This window comes from Platalea leucorodia (assembly GCF_965183815.1).
Source record: "Platalea leucorodia genome assembly, chromosome: 7".
Classification (NCBI taxonomy): domain Eukaryota; kingdom Metazoa; phylum Chordata; class Aves; order Pelecaniformes; family Threskiornithidae; genus Platalea; species Platalea leucorodia.
In genome coordinates this window covers 63,192,052-63,215,728 of record NC_138829.1, presented here as the reverse complement: position 1 = coordinate 63,215,728, position 23,677 = coordinate 63,192,052, and the positions used below count along the sequence as shown (strand labels likewise).

The 23,677-nt window shown below is 38.7% G+C and overlaps 1 protein-coding gene across 1 annotated transcript; it reads right to left on the bottom strand.

Annotated features, from left to right (window-relative positions):
* Window positions 1–3,118: 3,118 nt before the first annotated feature.
* OVCH2 (ovochymase 2) lies at window positions 3,119–22,698 on the bottom strand (the record flags this gene model as incomplete). Its single annotated transcript, XM_082316915.1, has 21 exons — window positions 3,119–3,159; window positions 3,572–3,740; window positions 4,061–4,212; window positions 4,504–4,699; window positions 5,268–5,337; window positions 6,855–7,041; window positions 7,685–7,765; window positions 8,169–8,300; window positions 9,132–9,225; window positions 9,619–9,749; window positions 10,746–10,886; window positions 11,283–11,416; window positions 11,517–11,607; window positions 13,025–13,048; window positions 14,624–14,819; window positions 15,508–15,659; window positions 16,089–16,184; window positions 17,189–17,361; window positions 19,297–19,388; window positions 20,104–20,213; window positions 22,608–22,698. 21 exons carry the CDS (start codon window positions 22,696–22,698, stop codon window positions 3,137–3,139), a joined length of 2,535 nt encoding a protein of 844 aa, XP_082173041.1. The 3' UTR covers window positions 3,119–3,136.
* Window positions 22,699–23,677: the final 979 nt, after the last annotated feature.

Below are 23,677 nucleotides of genomic sequence, written 5' to 3'. Positions count from 1 at the left end.
TTTCAAAGTACCAAGACTTATTCCTTCCTCTTGTTAACTTGTCTTACACAGATGTAACATCCACAGTTCCTCTGGGGCTAATGCTCAGTTCACTCTTTTGAAAGCATGCAAAGAACCAAGTCTGGTCACTTCAGTTGAAGAAATAAGTCTTTCTGTGCATTCAATACATGACACTAAATGGATTCCTAATGAGAAAAACCTGCCCCTGTGCCACTTGTCCTCAAAAAGTACAAAGGAAAAAGGCTAGGGGAAAAGAGAAGAAAACTTGAAAGACCCTGTGAGAATGCAGTTCTACAGTACCATCTAAATACTAGGATTGTCAGATCCTTTTGGGCAGACCCACTCTGGAAAGAGCGAGAGTCAGGAAATAGATGGCATCCATACCTCCAGGTAGAGTACATCCAAGGAAGGGTCCGATGCTGCTGTGCTATTGCTCCTCTGGCTTCATCGGGGAGGTGATGGGAGCACAAGTAACCGAGAAGAGTACAACACAATAAGCCACTATGCTGTCCTAGGCTGGAAAAGGAGGAGACAGCAAAGTAAAAGAATTACAAACCAAGAATTCACAGAGGTAATGCCATAGAGTCAGAGATCAACAATGTTTTTAACATCTTTTGTCAGGCTATATAGACAGAGGCCAGATTTCAGACAATTGCTTCCTCTTCTGTACTATTGCCAGACATGCTTTAACAATGGACATATACTTTATATTTTCTGGTTAAGATCTCCCCTTTCCAACAAAAGTTGAAAAAATGCTCTAAAAACCACTCCTGCAAAGGCTCTCTGGGTGCATCGTTGGCAATACGGATGGACCCCCAGCACGCGTGCCCATGCACGCATACAGGGCAGGACTAGCATTTCAGAGCTAAGCAGGAAGACTTACGGTCACAAACGCTCATGCTAACCAAAGGTCAGAACAAGATATTTTGGGATGTAGACTTTTAATCTAAATATTTAGCACAGTGCCAATGAACAATGCAATGAGCCTTAGTTTGCTTCCATATAATGTTACAACAAAGATATTTTTACTTACATGCCAATAGAAGAAGGTTTATATCCAGATTTTAAGCACGCAGGGAACCTGAGTGCCTCAGTACTCAGGTAGGCTACTAGTATCCTACCTTTTGACTGCAGAGGTCAGGAAAGCCTCATGTAACTGTCAAGAATTGAAGTGGACTTCATATAAATTTTGTAAAAACTAAAATACAATTCCATTACATGAACTCCATTGAAAGTAATTTTTTATTTTTTTTTTTAAAATCAGATTTCATTTGCGTCACAAAACAGTTCACGTTATTGCTAAAAGATACCGGTAGCTTACAACAGACTAAAAAGATACAACAAACAAAAGCAAAACTAGACTACTTGTAAAACTATACTAGGAGAAACGCAAAAGGTCAACATCATGCAGTCAAGGTAAAAGTAAGTACCCTAACAATCAAATCAAATACAAATAATTTAAGATAGCATTGCAAATATATGAAAGGAAATTTTTTAAGAGACATCAATTTATCAGCATATAACCACTGCATTCAATAGGGTTAGCACAGCTGATACCACCTGTAGTTCTCCCCCTGCCTTTTTATTTTTCTGAACACACCCGCTTGATATCTTTGTATTAGGTTAATAAGCAGATAAAAACTTTACAGGTATTTTAAGTCATCTTGTTCCTGTTAAGCAAAACAACCTGTTAAGCAACCAAGTGATTAGACACATCTGCTCCCAGCATAGCTACACTGATATAATTAGCTAATAGCAACTTCCACCATAACTGACCGTTAACAGACTTCCATAATGAAAAATTAAACAGGATATTTTCCCTCCATTGCTCTCCAAAGACCTCTTCAAAGAGCTTATCAAAGATAGAACAAGCATACTCTAGCAATGATGTAATACAGCTGTGCCTTACACTTAATCTGAATTTGTCCATAGTCCTTCCACCATGAAGTATTTTCATAGTTTCATAGAAAGATCATGCTCCAGATTATTTTGTGGGCTTTTGCCTAAAACTTTACAGTGAAGAAAAGAAACGGGTGAAAAATGTCTACCATACTCATTTGGGAATAAAGTTAGAAAGATTATTTTTTTTCCTTAGCTAGAGAATAAAATAATATCTTTAAAAAAATCAGAAGTTCTAAACTAACGTCATCAAAGAAGCAGGGCTACTGGCATCAAATGCATGTATGGGAAGCACATTTCTAAAGATTTTTGCCATTAATATCAGCAGAAACAAAATGAGATATCTGATTTTCTAGTTATTTTCTGGACCATTGAGTCAAAGAAGGATTATACTTGTGTTACCTATTGTACTATCATGCTGATCTAGTTTCTACACACTCAGCCTGCACAGAACAGTCTGCAAAGCTAATTGGAGCCTGTCATCACAATTTCTTGTGTAAGCAGCCATTTGGGCATTAAACAAACTGCTATTTACAAGCAAATGTGCTCAGTTTGCAGTGTGTGGATTACACAGTACCACTTTAATTACCTGTATACATTAATTAGGCTAGCTGTCAGTTCTTGCATGGTGCCAAAGGCCCTTGGCCTGTAACACCTGTCTTTTCAAACACTTCTGTTTAAACAACGCACAATCTGTTAAAACAGGAAGCGTATTACAAATATCCTTCTCCCAGCAATTGGATTGATTCACGTCACTAATGACTAGACAATGTTCTGCTCCTCAGTGATGCACTACTACTGTCACTGCCTAGGTCCTCTCAGAGCCGGAGGTTAACATTCTCATTGACTTTAATGGAAGGATGACTGACTGCCCCTTCAGTTGTTTTACACAGGCACTTATTTCATCTCATTTCCACAGTATTTTTATGCTCTCCAGTACTACATTCAAGGACATGCTTGGCATATGGTGGCTTACTTTCCCTCTCTTTCCTTCTAAGATAGATTAACAGAGTATCAGAAGCCTGCAAGTAACTTGTGTCTGCCCCAAGCACATGCACGTAAAGCCAAAGTCTCAATTCAGGTAAACCAGCAGTAAATTCACCAGGGTCAGTATCAGCTACTTTGGAATCTGTTCACCAATCATGAACTAACACGTTCTCACCAAAGTTTGCTTTCAATGACATTTGTGCTTTGGAAGTGTTTTACAATGTAGTCCATCGAACTGCTCTTTTGACAGTCACACCGTGAAAATGGGGAGATCTACAAAAAGGAGAAAAATAAAATGGTAAACTTTGCGAAGATCGTCAACAAAGGCAGGCTGTCAACTTGTTGAAGTGGACTCAGCTGTCATCATGTGTCAGTTCATGCCTCCCTACCACCTCCCAACCCTGAGAAACAAAGCAGCAAAGCAACAGTAAGGAAAACATATTCATCAACATGAGAAACGCAATAGAAAGGGCAATAATAACACATCTGGAAGAAATAAGATTTTCAAAAGTGACTACTGATATAGATTCGTCTGTTTCTGGGCATTCAGCTAGGGGTATTTTAAACAGCCAAGATTTCAGGAAGTGCTGGACACCCAAATATAAATACAGCACCCTGGAAAAGACCTCGAATTAAGCATCTAGCAATAGCAAAAGGATTCATTTAATTGATTTTTTATACTTACCGCTACCATTAACACTCTGCTTGATCCAGTCAACAAAAACCCCAACATTTGTGTATACTCCTGGGTAGCTTTTCCTTCCACATCCCAAGCCCCAGCTAGTGATTCCATGAAGGGTGTAAAAACCCGAGTTGTCTTCTGAAGGACAAACTAATGGGCCACCAGAATCACCCTGCACAAGGACAAACGAATGTTGTTAACATCACTCCTTATGTTTTTAAAATATCAGTTCAGCGAAGACAGGTCCCAGCTGCTCACGTGTTTGGGAGTTTCTGTTTTTAAAAGGCAGAGGAAGAAATAACCTTTGTTCAAGGGGTGTACCTCTTGCAATAGGAGTAATTATAATCCTACTCTTAAGGATTCTTTCACTGCAAATCACCTATAGCCTGTTTTCAAGAAAACAGCTCTTAATGAGGTTTTAGCACTCCCTTTTCTGAACCCATCTGGCCATACCCCAAGGGTCAGAAGGCAAAGGCGATATGCGGAACTTACTGTGCATGAGTCCTTGCCTTCTTCCAGAGGGAATCCAGCACAAATCATCCTCTGGGTCACTTTACTGGGAAGATTTATGTAATAGCTCTGACATGTGTCAAGCACCAGGATGGGGACTTCCAGCTGATGCAGTTTTTTCCCCTTTTCTCTGTCTTGAAGTAAACGACATCTCAGAAACCAGTAGAGGCATGTATTAGTGATTCCAGAAAGAAGCTTTACTCTTCCCCTTTTCAAATGGTCTCAATCTAAATCTAAATTATATGATTTCTTTCCTCCCACCCATTTCCCTGCATGTCTAGCTGAGCTTACAAAAGTGAAAACTTTTTAACACATCTGCTCTCCAGAAAGTAATGTATAGACAGAACAAGTGTTACAACACAGAACATAGTATTTAAAACACAGTTAGAGCATGCTCAACCTTCAAAATAGCAAAGACTGCATACCTTCTTCATGTGCACCCCATCCTGTGACAACGCACACCCTCGAGGGCTGAATCACCTCGTCCTTGGCAGGGAGGCACACTGGGCGCACATAGTCATTGAATTCTAAGGGCTCAGCCAGTTGCAGTAAGGCGATATCAGAGTCCATAGTGGTCTTGTTAAAACTTGGATGTATAATATACTGCTTTACTGACCTTTTCTAGGAAAGCAAGGACATTGACATTTTCTGAATGACTTGGGAATTTGAGTCTTTAAGTAACTTCGGTTTTATAAATTTTCAGGCCATATGTAAGATGCCTTAAGAGGAGGAAACGTTTAAAAGCAGCTGCTGAAGCCACCAGCTTGCTCATATTAACAAGTCAAGATTATGCCTCTTGGACATGGATCACGGAACATGTAGGAAACTTCATCCAGCAAGTGTAGGAAGAAGGTCTTGGAAAAATATTTGTCCAGTCTGAGCAAAGTGGAAAGCTGTGCCCCGATTATTCCTGTCTTGGTAATAGTCACCAGGGAAGTTAGAGACAATACACCTCATTCACACATCCTCCAGGATATTGAGCTTTGGAGTTCATTACTGGTGAAGGCACAGATCTGTGTTGATAGAATTTCTCTGACAGTCACACAAAAGCTGTTGTGTAAATGTAGGTTAAGTCCAGTATGCAGGCTGTTAGATTGCTGCATCATGAACAATTTGGGAGATGCATTTACATTAAAAACTATTTTGCAAGATTGATTTATATTTTATTATTAAGCAGAACTTATAGTACCTGTCTGTATTCTTGCTCTGTAAGATCATGCAGTCCCGTTACCACCATCCATAAGTCTCGGTATAGTTCTCTAAAAAAAAAAAAAAAAAAAAGGGTAAGTACACTGGTACATTGTCAGGCTGGTATAACAGCATTCTTGAAACTTGTGAATCTTAAAACCTCCCCCATCTAAAATAGATACTAGGGCCCTACATATTCCTGGGCCAACAACTTCTGAGGCCCATACTCCCATACAAATCTATGGAAATCTTCCCACTGACTTCTAGGGAGCATGAAATACTCTCATGAGGAGGCAGTAAGGTTTCTCAAACACATAGCAAACTGAGAGAAAGGACACTTTTATAAGGACTAGGGGTGCCTGATGCAGAACACAAGGCCTGCATGCTCCACATCATCCAGGGACAGTGCTGGTCCCTACCTTCTTAATGAAAAAATGGGTGACCTCTAATACATTACTACCTATCAAATGATATAAAGAAATGCAACAGAAATATTTCATTTCACCCTTTGGTTTCTTAACCAAACCCTCTCACTGCCTGAAAACCTGTCATAACTCTCTGATGAAATTAGTTGTGTGGAATCATTAAGCCACATACGCAAATTCTGATGTGATGGCAACGTGCAATAGAGAATCCCTCCTTAATACGGCTCTTAAAGCAGTACCTTCAACACAGTGCAACAATGCTCCTGATATAAAATTTTGCAAACCAATATGTAGAAACTTAGAAACCAAAGTCCAAAATTCAAATCAGCACTGCATCCCCAGTTTTGTGGGCGTGGGGAAGAGAATCAAAGAAATAGAGAACATAGATGTCTAAACATCTTTGGCATTTGAGGCTTTTGAAAGCTTACCCTCACTTTCAAGTAATTGCAACTTCATTTGAAAACAAGCCAGAATACCTAATTATCAGCAATCCTGTGAGGATTTTTAAAAAATATTTTAATGACCCAATGTATGTGAATTTTAAATTAATGTACTTGTGATTAATTTGAACTTCAAAACAGGTAGTGTTCAGCCTAGGAGACGAATAAACAAATTGCAGTTTAGAAAGTATTTTAAAGAGTCTGAAAGTCGCACAGACTATCCTTTTGTCTCCTCTCAATAAAGACAGAAAAATTTCCATCTAATCTAATTTAACATATTGATAGGTTCTTAATAAGGGAATGGCATCAACCCTGTGCACAAAAGCCTCCTGTATGTCCTCTAAAATCTACACAAATTCAGTAATTTTTTAATTTTTGGATAAGTTGATTTTACCTGGATGAAAACATGCTCTGTAAATATGCAAACACAAAGAAGTTACCTAACAGTAAGTGAGGGATGACAAGGGACTTAGTATCTTGTCATCTCTTCTGAAACCTGATCTGAATGAAAACCAAGCCTACAGAAGTAGGCTGCTTACTTCTTTAGTAGCCACTATGTTCCTAGTACATGTGTGTGGAGCAAAAGAATCCAGTGCCAGTGTGAACTGTAAGTACCTGGTAACTAAAACTGTTCCAGCCACTCTGGGCAGAAACACCACACTGCAGAGGCACTCCATGCAATTACAGATAGTCTCAGGGAAGGGCTCGTCCCAGTGTACTTACTTAGAATTAAAGCAGTGAGCAGCTGTGACAACCCATTCTTTGGTAAGAACTGCTCCTCCACAGATATGCTCATCTGAAATTTGTACACTGACCTGCCAAGGCCATGAGTATGGTACAGCTTCTTCACCTCCAATTATCCTACTGAAGATGAATCTGGGCTGATTTGAAGGGATTCCACAAATATTATCTGAAACAGAAAGCACTGATGTCTCAAGAAGTCTTTAGAGGTTAAGATTTGGAGAACCAAACAACAGTCCATCTAAGAGCTACGCCACAGCTTCTCAAGCTTCTCCCCCTCCCCTTTTTTTGCTAAATCTTTCAACTTCCCTCATTACAAAGCACCCAAATGCTTAGAGATAGTATGAGGAGATCTCAGCAAAAACAGAGCTTCACCAAGATGAAAGCAACTGCTTACCTTCAAAAGTTTTAGCCTCAAACCTACAATGAATATGGACTCATCCCATTCTCCATAAAGTACTGGAGGGGAAAAAGGGAAGTTCTAAAATGCTGGTTAATATTTTCAGCTACCCTGTACTCTTTGCAATTCTTTTCACCAAAGCAAGTAGGTGTAAACTGACATACAAGCTGAAATAATGTCATTGCATTGCTGTAAATGACTTAACAAGATGAAGAAAAGAAGAAAAATTCTGCTATTCTAAAGCCAAAGCATAGAAGTTTTACTATTCATGTTTTTATTTCCTCAAAACATCTTAATGAAAAATTCTGGGACAACTGCATCCATTAAGTATTTGGAGAAAACACCATTTAAATTATAGCCTAAAAGGTACTCCCTATTCCCATAGAAAAAAATATAACTCAGGTTGGCTTACCTGTTGTAACCTGTACTAGTTCTTCAGTCATATCCATATCTTCAAATTCTTCTTCACTAGTTGAATCCAAAGTATCTAAATCTAGCAAATGAAAATAGCAAATGTGTTAGCAGGCTGTCTTGAGTGATATTTTTATTACAAAAGTACTTTTATTTCCTTTAATATAATTTTTGTAGAAGGAATAGACTTCTACAGTAGGGATCTGTGCTACTAGATCTTCACATGGCAGTAAAGTGCCATTTAAAATGCACTGAAATACTCTTACACAAAATAAAACTCTGAGGTTTTGGGTAGATTCATTGTTTCTCTTCACCCATTCAATAGACCCTTTTTTTAATGCCTCAATAGGTTCGCAATACAGTGTTTTCACTGAAACAATTTGTTAGATGAGAATGTCTTAGAGCAAAATAATTCTGAATAGCCAGATTCACTGAAGAGCCCTTTGTGCTGCCCCAGCGGCAGTTTCCCAAGTTACTTTTATTACCTGTTACATGAACAAAAGAGATTGTAGCTCTGAATCCTCCAAAGGTCTCTGTTTCGTCAGAGTGAAAGACAACCAGCATCACAGCAGAGGAGCTTAGAACAGGTGCTGGTAGGGCAAATCCACAAGACTTAGCTAAAGATGAGAAAGCAAAGGTTCACTGCAGATTAACAGGTACTTTTTCATCCTTATCTCTTTCCACAGTGGGTACCCAATGTTCTGTGTATTCAAGCTCTCACACAGGAGGGTAAAAAATAACCATGCACAAGAGAGGAGTAGAGATAAGCAGACTGAGGCTGAAGGACTGTTCTATTATTCCTGACAGTCTGTCCTTGTTCAGTAATTATCTCATAAGAACAAGGATACTCTTGCATTATTTCACAAGAGTCTATTGCAGCACTTGGGCTCCTAAGTTGCCATTACATATAGAACACACTGGAAACCTGATTTCCCCTTGTTAGCGTTTCAGCGCTAGCATCTGCTAGCGCTAATCTAAGCATCAGCATCAAGCAAGTGCTGAAATCAGTTGATTGGAACAGGCCTTCCTCTCATTCAATGTAAACCAGGGGAATCTCCAGCAAGGTGGCAAGAATTACATGAATGCTCATCTGGCATGAAGAACAACTGGACTCTGAAAAGGAGACCTCTTGGGTGCTTTCTGTGTCTGATCATTACTATAAAAACAAATTACTGTGTTATGCCCTTTTCTTCATTTACACGAATTCAGAAGCGCATTTCATATAGAATTTAAATACACAAAACTCTTTTGTTCAATGCGTTTTTGCCTCTGTAAGTGGAACAGAAGCAGCAATACCCACAAGTATTTTTCAAGGTACTGAAACTAGTACCTATAACACCACCTGAGACTCTAGAGGCAAACTTGATTTTAGACTGTAAAACAGGGCTGGTGAAAGTCATAAAACAAATAGGTCATCCCCAAAATATGACAAAAATCAGAAGTCAAACCAATTTCCTCCTCTTTTCCCACATCTTCATACACAGTCACGGCATCATAAGAGCAATCTTCACTCTCTTCTACTTCAAAAGACTGGTATGTAAGCTTTAAATAAAAAATGAAAAAGTGAACCTTGTGGTTAAATTCACACAGAAAAAATTCAAAGATATATAATAGGGTCTTTAGTATTCTCAATGGTTCCTTTAGGGTTTGGTTTCTGTGACATTCAGAGCTCTCACACGTGATACATAGCATATTACATTTGCTAGAAGAATCTGTCATAAAATTTAAACCAGGAAATCCTATTTGACTATAACCTAAGGGAGAAATTAAAACCTATCTGGCTTTTGGGATGGAAAACGATTTCTCTTAACTGCATCCAGCAGCATTATTCAAGCTTATGTTGCCTGATCTTGCTTGTCCTTAGCTGCATAATTTCTTGTTAACTCAATGGTGCCCACTTCCATTCTGTAGACACAAGAAGGGTTCATATTATACCTTGATTACATGGTCCTCTGGTGCATAAATCATCCATTGACAGTCTGCCATGTTGCTGTAGCACTCTGGATAGTGCATACTTTGTAACACTCCTTCTTCAAAAAGAACAGCTAAGGACTCACAGCCAGAATCTGGAAATCCAGGAAAAAAAAATGGAGGCACTGTGATTTCCTATTAAATCATTTACCAAAAAAAATTTAAATCCAGAAAAGCTCTTGTGGTGCTTTCACACAGCTGAGAAAGAGAGCAGGATAAGAGCAGCAAGCCAAATCCTTCTGTTTGAAAAAAAATGAAAAGAAAATTTTTAATCTCTTCCCAGGCAGAAGAGCAATTCAACCCGTGATTATAGCATTCCCCTTTGGCTACAGGCAGTGCACAGCAGGCACAGGTACCTGTGTGGGGTGACAGAAGAGCAGGACACGGGCATATCAGAAGAACATTTGCCAACTTTCTTTGGAGAGGGAAGTGGAGACATAAAACACAACCAGAGGACATGTCTTGCTGATGGGCTAATGCAGTGGCAGGGTCCCTCAGAGGGGATTCCTCTCTACACTTTGCCCTTACACTCTGCAAAAGAAAGAAACTAGCTGGAAAACCTGCAGAAACAGGAACAACAGGTGTCTGCCTGTAACTGGATTGTCCAGACTCAGCAGATGGCCCTTGGGCCTGCTGCCTAGTGATGGTGAACCGCTCTGCACAGCAAAACTGAAAGCAATTCTCCACAAGATATATCTTGGCATTAGCTGGCTCCCTCAGGGCCCCTCCATGACAGCATGCTTGGGACTAGCAAAGCAGCTTTCATCTGGAAGTTCTGCTCATTTGACTTATCGTATTAACTGAGTTTTAAAACATCCTGGAAGTAGGGAAGGAAATGAGATCTTGTATAAAGTGGATGGAGAAGACGTAAAGTTAAAGGAGGGCTTCTCTCAACATCATCTATCCTATCTCTTTCAGGCATCCTAGTTTCTCCACAACATCACACAGCAGCCTAACCACACTTACCATGTTCATATCATCATCCACGTAGAAATATCATAGGAGCTTCCTCTGATTTATTTTCTCCTGAAAATTTTTTTCAGGTCACCACCCAAGAGTACAGACAGATATATTACTAGACTTAGACTTACCAGGAAGAATATCTGGTGTAAGAGCTTTGTAGGTCATGGAAAAACCAGTTCCATAATCCTTGCTGTCAGAAACAAATTTCAGCCTTGTACTATTGGAGCCAATCAAAATAGGTAATGGAAGATCTCCTCCACAGAATTTCCCTAAAATATAATATTAAAGTCTTTAGTCACTTGAGAAAACTTGCATGTACTCTTTTTAGTACTTAGCTATAATAATTTTAGGATGAAAAGGAAATTGCCTATTCATTCCTCTACATTCCCTATTAAATCCATTAGCCCAAATAGATGCACACTATTAAAAACTGAAAATCCTTGACACCAGAAAGTCGTATGCTGACACAGTTCCCTACCAGACATTTTCCATTCTTTTCTTCTCCTATTCTCTTTGTCTTTTATTTTAGATCACATGTCACAATGTATTCATCATGAAAACATAAACCAGAATCAACCACAGTGTCCTCAATGGGTGTACTTGCTCTTAGAATGATAAGAGTACACCGACGGATTATTTCAAAGAATAAGGGGACAGCAACTCACCAACAAGTCTGTCGTCTTTTGAATAGACTGATAAAGAATCATAGTCACAAAATGTTTCTGGCTCTATATCAAAGTGGGAAAAACGAAGCAATATATAATGCCCTTCTGGTACAAATAGAGTCCATACACACAATCTGGAACAACAAATTAGTTCCCGTTCACAAAACTGCAACAAAAACCAACTACACCTGTACAGGGAATAGTTTCTGGGGAAAGACTGTTTTGTCTACTTACTGGTGGTTTTGATAGAACTGTTTGGGACTTCCAGGAAAATGTAATTCTCCTTCATTGTCAGGGAGTTTGCCATCCTGAATGCTACAAAATGCTGCATTGTAGAGTTAAAACAAAATAGAAGGAATCGGGTTTGACATATGCAATCATCTGGTCCACCAAAAAGCTCAAACATCTAGAGAATGTTGTAAGACTCAAGATTGCTCAGCTGTACCTTGTTTCTGCTGGCAGACTGATGCTGGGTCTTCTCCTCTCTTTTATTTGGAATTATGGTAAGTCAGTTTTAAAACACACAGTTCGGGAGCAAAAATGAAGCACTGCCAATGCACTATCATATTTTTATCGTAAAAATGGCAGTGCTTGCTTTTTACCTTAAAGAAACTATTTGTTAAATGAGGATTTCAGTATAAATATTTTTCAGGGAGGAAAAATGCATACCTCAGGACATAAGAAAAGTGTTCATTGTAGCCCATTTTTAATAACGTCCTTAGCTATGTTACAGCAGGAGCCTTTTGCAATAGTACAATATGGTATTAAAGACACTTTAACAGAAGAAGCAGGAGCTTTCCTCTCCAGATAAGTGTCACTAGAAACACAATTACTTACAAAAATTATCTCCTCTTGCCTTTCCTTCTCTTTGCAAGGTAAGCCAGTAAGACATTTATCAACAACTATGTATAGGAAAACAAATTTAAGGAGTCATGTTCTTATAAGATTATCTTATGTGAAGCATCCTAGAAAGACCAGTAAAAAATTTCAGAGAGACACAAACAGCACTTAAATACCCAATTCTCACTGGCCACAGCAAGTCTATACAAACTGACCATGTGCCCAAGCTCATTTATCATCCGAGAAATCTCACTCTAGATTACTAAAATTAAAATTTTAAGATCAAGAGCTGTTTCTAGTATCTTTATGTGAACTTGTACCTAGATGAACAGTGCCCAACAAGAACATAAACGTGGCAGAATCAAAGTAAGACTTCAATTTTAAAACGTTACATTCAGGGTTGGGTTTCGTGGGGTTTTTTTTTGCATTTTATTCATAGAAATACACACCACACAAGGAGATAGATTCATCATAGACTGCGCAAAAGTACTAATTTACCTCATACTTTCTATTTAGGATCTATATTTTTATATAGAATCAGCTTCACTAACTAGATTTTGTGCATTGCTGGAGGTTCTGTTCTACATTTTTCTTGTTAATTTTATTTGCATTTCAATGAACATATGGCTTTATATATGTAGCTGTCTTAAGGAAAATTCCTTTTTGAAGTCACCAGTACATATGTACAACCCTACATAAGTTTGGTTGTTTGTTTGTTTTTGTTTTTTTTTTTTTTACAGAACGAGGAGGGAAAAAAGTATATGTTTGAAGTATACATTTAAAAGTGCTTGGATGAGTCAAGCTTCTTCATGTTTCTTCCTTCATAGATTATATATCAGACTATTTGAAGTCTTTCTATGCTCTAACACAGATAGCAGATACTGAAAAAATACTGTACTCACCTGTGGAGCTTTTCATTTTCAGATCTAATAAAGGAGGGATAAGGAAGGGGGTGGAAAAAGAAGAATAAATTACTGTAGTTTCATATTCACAATGTAGGCTTTATTTTTAATCCATGTGAAATGGTAATTTTATACAGCTAGCACTGAGACAAATTCAAATGCTTCTTGAGGACACAGTGCCTACAATAAACTAGGCTTAGAATTAAAACAAAATTGCAAGTTCAGGCAATGCTGACTTTGGAATAAACAATTCTGGAGTAGCCACTTCTAGAATTACTCATACATTGATAGGCCACTGCTCAGTCCGAGCAGCACAGTACTCTCTTTCTACATACTTGTTGAGTAAATACTATACATTTCAGGTAAGGGCAGCAGGATCCAACTGCTAGCATCGCATCAGGGACACAGAGACATTAAGCCTGACAGCAATTACAGTTAAGATCTCTCGCACCAGTGTGACAGTATAAAAGAGCGAGCAAGCAAAACCTAGTGCAATGCAATTGAGAATTGTGTTTTCACTTTACCTACCACTGGAGCCAACACACTTTAATTACCACAATGGCTAATCATAGTGTATTTTCCTGATAATAAAATGGGTCAACTAGTAAATTTTTAATAAAAAAGCCCTGTCTCTTTCTTTTCCTTTTTTTTTTTTAATGAAAAAAAATATTTTTCAGAAGCTAAATCCTTTTCCTTTTTTTTTTTAATGAAAAAAAATATTTTTCAGAAGCCAAATCCTTTTCATTTTTCTCTGACATTATGAGGTGTTTTGTTTTTTTTTTTTTTTTTCAATCACCAGTTGAGGCTGGTTTCTAATGGGAAAATTTTATTTTTTTCCCCTCACAGTTTTTTTATCATTGACTAGCAAAACCTCTTAAACACTTCTCCTCAGTTTTCCAGTTCTCTGCGTAAATTGTAACACAATCTCCAATACCTTTTAGTGAAAATAGCCCAAACTGGAAAAAAATATTAATTCAGTTTCTTAATGGTCTGAGTGAAGTTCACCCCTGGACAGCCTGTCACTTATATCTCCAGCTCCATGACTTTGGAAGTGATAGATAATTTTCATGCTGTTCCCCTGCACAGAGAGCATATGTAGCCTTTTGGGTAGAGTAAGCAAAAACACTTCCGAGAGCATGACTTTTCCCCGCATAATCAAATGTCTGATCCAACACGTTTTAGCTGAGAAAAGTGACAAGTGACTTCAAAGAGGTGCGTATGGTATTTCAGACACTTTCAACTGGTGAATTTCCACTTAGAAACAAAAATACCAGGCTAACTGGCTAGCTGGGTAAAAGGACCATTCTTAAAATGAAAAAAAAAAAAAAAAATATATATATATACACACACACACATATAGTCCAAGTCAGAGGCCAAGTGGAAGAGAAGCGAACATTTACAGTGCTCTCAATTTGGTTTTGGCAACTGCCAATCAGTACCATATACTTAAAGGCATTGTGAAATGCTATAGTGCTTTGCCAGGAAAAATAGGGAAAATGTAAGTGCTATATCTTGAAAAAGATAAAAATAAATGAAATATTATTATGAGACAGAAGAGTTGTCAAAAGTCAGGGACACATTACTGTGGAGACTTAATACCAGCACTCATGTTCTCTTGAATCCAGGAAAGCACTGCACTGAGGTCTGTGAATATTCCCGGAGATCCTCTGTTGTAATGTTTCTTCTTCTCATTACTTATCCAGCCACGAGCACATCCCATCCCCCAGGAGATGACACCAGCGAGAGTCCAGGCACCATGCTTACGTCGGCACAAAAGAGGGCCTCCTGAGTCTCCCTGTAAAAACAAGTAAAAGCCCACAACCTTACAAAAGTGCATGCATACCACTGTGCAAGCCTTAAAGAGTTTATCGAGTTCTCTTTGGTGCCATACTAACAAACCTGCAACATAGGGAATAGTAATTTAAAAAAAAAAAAAACTGTGAAGAAAGACACTTTCTTTTTTATTGTGTTTAGTCAGGATCATCAAGAGGGGGAGAGAGAGACAAGTTCCTTCATGGGTGCACATTTGTTGTGTTTTAGCACATAAAAAGGAGTGAGGAGCTTTTTTTCACCCCCATGACAAGGAACAACCACTTAACCTTTATCTCACTTCCTTTGCTTCCTGTAATCCAAAGGCAATACTTCCTACTTTCCTCCTTAGGATCTTAGCAACATTAACTAATTAATTTATCAAGTGTTCTGAAGTTAGAAAGCCCCAAGCATTATTGCACTGGGATACATTGCAAAATGGCTCTCAGGGACCTGAGAGCTCATACAATAATTAAAACAAACTCATAAAATAATTAAAATGGAATCGTGTCATTAAGTGCATTGTCCCATACAGAACCCTTGAAAGAATTCACACATCAGAATAAATACACTCCAAATACTGTATTTTACAGTGTATTTATTCACTTAGGCACACAGAGCCTTGAGCTTCTGAGAAACACTTGTGAGTACACAAGGCGCTCTGTTCAGCTGACCTGGCAGGCATCTTTTCCTCCATCTGGAAATCCAGCACACATTATAGTGTCACCTTGGATGGGATTCTTTAAAGTTGACAATGCTCTTGAACACTCCCTACTGTTTAGGATTGGTAGATTGACTTCATATAAGACCTGAGGGAGTACTCCATCTGAAACACAAAAAAAATTGTTGATAAGAAATGCTGAAAGGTGAACTTAATGTCACCACTAATAGACAGGAGAGAAAAAAGAGGAAAAGAAAAAAAAAAAAAAAAAAAAAAAAAAAAAGAGTTGCAAACTTGCTCCAAGCCATTTTATGGTTACATAAACATCCAGTTTTGTGTACGTAAGCTGTTTTACTTGAATAAATTTCAAAATGTTTCAAAATGGAAATACAGGTCTATATATTGTAGCGATCCATTTTGAGATAATTCACAGGTAGGTACAGAAGTTAGCAAAGATCCCATTTTGAGATTACAATTCTTATCACCAGTTGATGGGGTTTTTTTTCTGATCTATGACCTCTGCAATCAAGCTCTTAGCTTCAGAAATAAGACACTGATAAACCTGAATGTCAAAGAACAATTCCAGTGGCTTACTCTCATTTAAACGGCCCCAACCACAAGCAGTGCAGATATATCCTGCTTCAAACTTTTCACCTGGATCAGGAAGACATGCTGGCAAAACTGATGAACCTGCCAAACATGGACATGAATTTTATTGATTCGTATTTGAAAGAACAACAACAAAAAGCTGCTTTTGTCAGTTAGGTTTTTTAAAACTAAAAAGTGTTGTTATTTTTGTGGCATCTGAAAAATTAATCTGGCATTTGACAATTTATCTGTGCATCGACTTCGTAGTGTTTTGGAATGGAAAAAGAAAGCCAGGAGCACCACAAGCTTCAGCCCAGGCCTTGCCATTCAGCTCAGCTTAAACTTAGTTGCTATCATGATCCAAACTTCCATTAGAAAAAGTAGTCACTCACCTTTGTGGTGGCAAAGAAAGAGCCACCTAGTGACGTGAGCTGGAGCCTTTTGAAGAGCAAAGTGTATGCACCTCAATATTAGGTAAAACTGATGTGAAGCAGCCTTTCAGAAAACCTGACCGTAAGGCAAAGTTAGCGTACAGCTGAGAAATGGCTGGCTGACAGGCCAGGAAAAAGGGTGTTAGCAGCTGTCCTCCCCTCCCCTTCCCCTTCCTGCCCCCAGATGGACCATTCTGCCACTACTAAAGATAATCCCACTCTCCCTTCTGCGGTCTGCAGGAAGGGAAAAGAGGGTAAATAGCAGAGGGGGTGCGAGTAAGGTACAGATGGTACTGCGGTACGCTCTGAGCTCTGGTCTGCTTTTGACTAGCTTTACTGTTCACCAGAGGCAGAAATCTCCACCTACACCTGAGATAAAAAATGAAAACACCTATTTGGTCAAATTTTTGTCTTCTGCATATAAAGAACAATACCTTTTTCTTCAAGGGAGTGTTAAGTCTGAAGAAGACCATTTAATTCAGCTGATACATTTTTCTGACTTACCTCTGGTATTTTAAATACTTCAGTTGCAAAATACTCTGGAGATTTTTAGTGGTATAATCTGACAGCTGGGAAATGGGTTTAAACTGAGTTTCAAGACTTTTCACACAGTGTGGGAGAAACAAAGGCCTTACCTTCCCCACTGAAAAAGATCACAGATAACTATGGCCTTACTGAAGTTGAAGGCTCCATCCAGCTTCAGAAGGGCAATGTCATAGTTCATCGGCCTTCTGGGGTCAAAGTTTGGATGCTTAATGACGTATTTAACAGGGAGTGTCTGCTCGCCATTCTCCCTGATCCTCAAATCATGCTCTCCTGCAGTGACATTCAAGTACTGGAGCAGGTTCCTGTAGAAGAGAAAAATAAACGTTCAGCTACGGAATCTTCAAAATGAAAGGAAAAAATACAGTTGTTTTTAAACAGAAAAGTTGGCCGGGGCCAACTGTATGAGGTTCAACAAGGCTCAGTGCCGGGTCCTGCACTTGGGTCACAACAACCCCATGCAACGCTACAGGCTGGGGGAGAAGTGGCTGGAGAACTGCCTGGCAGAAAAGGACCTGGGGGTGTTGGTTGACAGCCGGCTGAACATGAGCCAGCAGTGTGTTCAGGTGGCCAAGAGGGCCAATCGCATCCTGACTTGTATCAAGAATAGTGTGGCCAGCAGGACCAGGGAGGTGATAGTGCCCCTGTACTCGGCACTGGTGAGGCCGCACCTGGAGTACTGTGTTCAGTTTTGGGCCCCTCACTACAAGGACATCGAGGGGCTGGAGCGTGTCCAGAGAAGGGCAATGAAGCTGGTGAAGGACCTAGAGCACAAGTCTTATGAGGAACAGCTGAGGGAGCTGGGGTTGTTTAGCCTGGAGAAGAGGAGGCTGAGGGGAGACCTTATTGCTCTCTACAGCTACCTGAAAGGAGGGTGTAGCAAGGTGGGGGTCGGTCTCTTCTCCCTAGTAACGAGTGATAGGACAAGAGGAAACGGCCTCAAGTTGCACCAGGGGAGGTTTAGGTTAGACATTAGGAAAAACTTCTTCACCGAAAGGGTGGTCAAGCACTGGAACAGGCTGCCCAGGGAAGTGGTTGAGTCTCCATCCCTGCAGGTATTTAAAGAACGGATAGATGTGGTGCTCGAGGACATGGTATAGATGGACTTGGCAGTGTTAGGTTAAGGGTTGGACTCGACGATCTTAAGGGTCTTTTCCAACCTTGACGATTCTATGATTCTATGATACCTAACACCTTTCCTCTTCAGATTTTAGAGCACTTAATACGTACAGTCAGCAAGAGCTGAGTATGCCCCACAGCAGAAATTAGGAGATGAAAAGGACTGAGAAGAAAGATGATTTAGCTACATTCTGACTGTGGTTTGGTGGTCCACTAAGGAACTAGGTCCTCTTACTGTGTTTAAAAATGTTCAGTCACTGCTTTTTGAAGAAGGAGGGAAGATTTGGACATAGGAAAACACAGAAAAAATAAGACCACTTCTCTAACATTCTCAGTTTATACCTTAAAAACATAGTGAATCCTGCTTTAGGGTTCCTAGAAGCAGATCAGATGTGCAGCAAGGAAACACAAAAGCAATCATTATAAACTTTTTATTCTGATTCAAATTTATTCACCAGACTTGAAGAATTACTTTTGTGTCAGGAAGCCTTATGCTGATTTAGATATTGCCTGTCCTTCTGTAGTTAATATAAACGCTGCAGTTATTGGCTAATTTGACCAAGATGTGATCACACACAATGCCAGATACAGATCAAATTTATAATTCCAGGTGACCCATTAGTACAAAGATTCAGTATTAACTATAAGGGAATTAGAATTTCAGTGAAGCCACTACAGTATCAGGACTGAAACCTTCCATACAACATTCACAGACCTCTTTTTTTTTTTAGCACTAAGGCTGAAAATCATCAGTATGCAAGAGGTCAGTACTGTATCCATTCACCATTTAATTGCATATACTCTGCCAGCTGCTACCTCTGGGGGGAAAAAAAAAAAAAATGTAGTCGCCAGATAGTTATAGTTAGGTACAGATTTTTAGCTACACTTCCAAAATCAGTCTCCACCAATCCCTGTAAGTTTATTTTATTCTTAATTATTTTTGAGATGTTGAAAGGTTTTGGGGTTTCTCCCTTTCTGTTAAAACATGGAAAATATTGGTTACAAATGAAAGGGCAGCACCTGTAAGTAATTGCCACAAAAAGATGCTACAGAACACACACACTTTTACAATCAATGTTTTTCTGCACCTGCAGCCTGCTCCTGAAATATCACATCCATACCTGTCTAAGAGGCAGTGAGCTGCCGTGACCACCCACTGAGCAGAAACAATGGTGCCTCCACAGAAATGCTTTTGCCTTCGTTTCAAGGAAACCTGCACCACAAAAAGAAGGCATGTCAAATAAAGAAAATCTTTATTAAAATAAAGAAAATCTCTTCCTCTGACTGCATTTGAGGAAGAAAGGAGAAAGTACGTGCAGGTACTCTCTGAAGATTCACACAGCTGAAGTACCTGCTGCATTTTCAAACACACACACTTTCATGGCATTCTTATGGTCCTTGAACCTAAGAGATCCTAAACCTTGCCGTTCCCCTCAGCTATGACTTTGTACCTGGATAAAAGCAACATACATGTAATAAATGCCAAGTCACTGATGTGCTCAGCACGCTGTAAAGTTTACTAGTTAGTTGAGAATTTTTTCCTTTACAGGTCACTGGGAGCACTGGAAATGCATGATGCCTGGCAATAGTCAGGTGCTGGGGGTCGCGTCCTTCAGCGTTGTTCTATTTTTGAGTAGTTTCACCCATGTCACAATACATGTCACAATTTACAATAGACTCATCTACGGATGCTGTTTTGGAAGGAATGATAAACAAAATAATAAACGATAAGCAAAGGTTTCTTAGAGAGCAGGACAGGTTCCGTGTCCTCTCTGCCTGCTTCACTGTTTTTCATAAAAGCAGAGTAGAGCTCAATAATACACCATAAGTGTCAGTAAGCACAAAATACACCTGTTTTCTTCTTTTGTCATTTCTATGAAAAGTCAGGACTTTGTTCTGAAGATAAAACCACATTTGCTTGTACAAACCTGCCATGGATGTGAGCCTTGTTTCACCTGGTTTCCCCCAACAATCCGAGTGAAAAGGTTAAGGTAACTCCATGGTTTTGTCTCTTGAAGTTTCTGCCCACACTTAGGATCTGAGGAGTAAAAGGAGGAAAAGAAGGAAAGATTTAGCCTGGATTTAAATTTTTCTACTTTTTAGTAACATAGAATTGGAAGGCATGGCGTGGCGTAGAGGTCCGTGCAATCTCTCTGCCACGACAGGAACGTTCTGATAATTCCTAATACGAACTGCCCAGACTAAGGCTAAATTGGGCTAAGAAAAAGGCAATGTACTTTATTTTGCAGAAGTTCTGCAAATGAGCACTTTTTGGTTTAATCGCATCATAAATATTAAATTTTGCCTTCCATGAGCAAGTGTGTGTGTGCGTACACATTAAAGTTCTCATTAGGTCCATGCTTACTTGAACTTTCTGAATGCCAACATTCTCTTTCAAGCAAGTTTTGGAATTATTTTGGGACTAAACCACTGTTTCATTATGGTTTTCAGAAATCTCTTTACACCCAGCATTTTTACTTAAAAAATTTTGGACAAACGGGGTCAAAATGCACAACGTGATGTTGACCTTGATGATCAACAACAGTGGCTAAATTTCTCCAGAACATCTACTACTGGGCCAACTTTATTTCTTCTTAACTCACTATTGTTATCACCTACTATGGCTAAGTAAAGCTGATAATATTTATGTATTTGTATATTTACAGAAACAAATCTTTGTGGTGATAACTACAGATTTGGTAGTATTTTAAGAAAGATAGAAGCAAAGCAACCAATTCTGCCAAGCAGCACGTTGTAACAGAGGAATTCTTTGTAGTGCACTTCCCAAACCCAGCAGTGACCACAATTATTTTTTTCTTGAAGCTGTATGAAAACTCAATGAAGCCAAACACATCCCTAATACATTTTACTACAAATTCTGTTAAACACTACCTTGGGAAAAATTTAGCATCCATAAACTTTGTTGTTTTTCTGGCAGATAGGTGGCTGTATTCAAAGGATGGAGGACCAATACTTGTATACACTGCTTGGAAAACGCGAACCCTCCCAACTGTAAAATGCAGCTTACAACACCTATAAAAAGGGTTTTGCAATCATCCTCAGGATTAGCATAGCTGATGCAAGTGATTACAGTGTCACAACAATGCTGACACAATAATACTTACCCTAGCTTTTAAATAAAAAAGGCTTTATATAGAAATGATCCAGTTCATTTATCTGATTTTTTTCATTCTTTCCTAGTTCTCACTGCATCCACCTTTTTCCCATGTGCAAAGATATATTGAGGAAAGGGAAAAGAGGAAACAGAGACAAAATTTAAAAAAATGGGATTTAGGTTTTACCAAAAGGAATTTGGTACTGGGGAAATAGGCAAAAATAAATAAATAAATAAATAAATAAATAAATAAATAAATAAATAAATCAGATTCTCAAACTAACACTTCCCTTTTTTCTTTCAGCATTGAATAACTCTATTCTCCTAGCCTATGCAAGACTAGTTTAAAAGTCACAAGTTAATATTTATGTTAATATTATACCAAACTTATATTATCTGTATTTTGACAAACTCTTAAAATTTTCTGCTCCATGGCATTAGTAAGCCCAAGAGATTCCTGCCTGCTTTACAGGTTGCTTCAGGACCAGTGTCGTTCACTGGTCAGACGAGAGATTTCTATGTAAACTGCATCACATCCATCTGCATGGCAGGACGCTGAAGCAAGAGAACACCATCCTACAGAATACTATGCTTTGGGCTGCTTAAGTGAGTAAGTTATGATGATGATTTAGGTGCCACACCTGTTTTGACAGCCAAAATAGAGATTTTTACAATGAAAACAAGTGATCTGCAGAATTTAGGAAATCAAGCTGTAAATTGCCCTTTTTTACTACTGCAAATTTAAAAGGAAGCAAAATGGTTATGCAAACAGCCAAGATCTGATTTCCATTCCAGTTTGCTATAAATCAGTAAATCTTCATGAAAGAAACAGGAACAATGGCCATCATTAATTGTTCCAAAAACAGCATACTCTGGATTTTAAGATGTAAGACAATGGAAGAGAGGACTCATTGTATTTTGTTTGCAGCCCATGGGTAACATGCTAAACTATGTCCTTCATTAACTTGCTGAAAATCTGAGAGTACTTAATTTTATTTATTTAATTATAAATCATATTTCTTTAATGTTATTCATTCTGAATCATCAAGGAATCAGACAAAAGTTTTGTAAGGATTACCCATTAAAAGATAACTCTCAGTTACAGACTTGGAACAAAAGCAAAGAATGAAAACTAGACCAATTATTCTAATGCTACCCTGTGTCTAGGTCTACAAGCTCTTAGGGTCAAAAACTTAAGGGGTGAAACTAGTGCAGCTGCTTTATTTCAGCACTGACTGCCGTGCTTGTCACTGCCTAAGAACAAAACCATTAGTACTCAGCAAACTGTTAAAGCTAGACATGAAATTTTCATCCTACCTTTCTGAAGAGCGGACGGTACAGCACGAAACTCTGTAATACAAACTATCCCCGTCAGGAGTAACTGCAGCTTACCGGGGGCCATGCGCATCTTGGGGTGCTAAATGACTGAGTGAAAACAAGGAGAGTTTTTATAGGGAAAAAGAAACCCAAATACTACACTGCAGGAGAACAGCAACTAATTGAAGCAGAAGTTACTTATTAATCCAGCCATAAAGCACTTACCTGCACAAATACATTTTCCAAATTTAACGAAGCATGATTCTTTTATACGCCATTACGGAAACCTTTGCTGTACAATACTAGCTGTACAATCCTCCCTAAAACTAGTTTTTTCAGGCAAAATGACAAAATGAAGTTATCATTCCTTGCTTTGTTAGCAACACTTATCCAGGCTAATCTACACATTGAAGTAGAACACCCAAACAGAATGTCAATTGCTATTTGCCCCTACAATTTCTACAGCTCTTGAAGAAGCAATACGCTAGATTTCCTGCACACTTTCTATTTAGCCAGTTTTACAGACCTGAGAAACATATCAAAAGTTGATCATTTTGTTGGCAGCATGCTCAGTGTTGTACAAGACAAAGATAGCTCTCTGCAACAAAGTGTCATTTTTTCAAAAAAGCAGTTTACATCCCATTTGTGAAAGGCAACTAAGGAGGACAAGACAGCTTTTTAAAAATATTTCAAGTATTGTTGCCATCAGCAGTGCCAGTTCCAAGTCATTTTGATGGATAAGCTCCACTTTTGATAGCAATTTAAGTGCAAGTCTCTTAGAAGGCTATTCAAATCCTAAATAAGGAACACAGCAGCAGCTAAATTAAAAGATTTCACAAAACTGAAAGCATAAGTTAAATTACCCTGCAAATTCACCACTTAAAACTTTTGTCTCATCAGTTTTAGCAAGTATTGCCAGACTTGGAAACGAATGAACAACGTGGTAATTATAATTAAAATACTATCTGAACCATCTTGAATTCATATGAAACGTATAAGAACCAAGTAAGACATTAAAGTCATTGAGAGAAGAAACAGATTTACTCTGGACGACAGAAGCCACAAGTTTC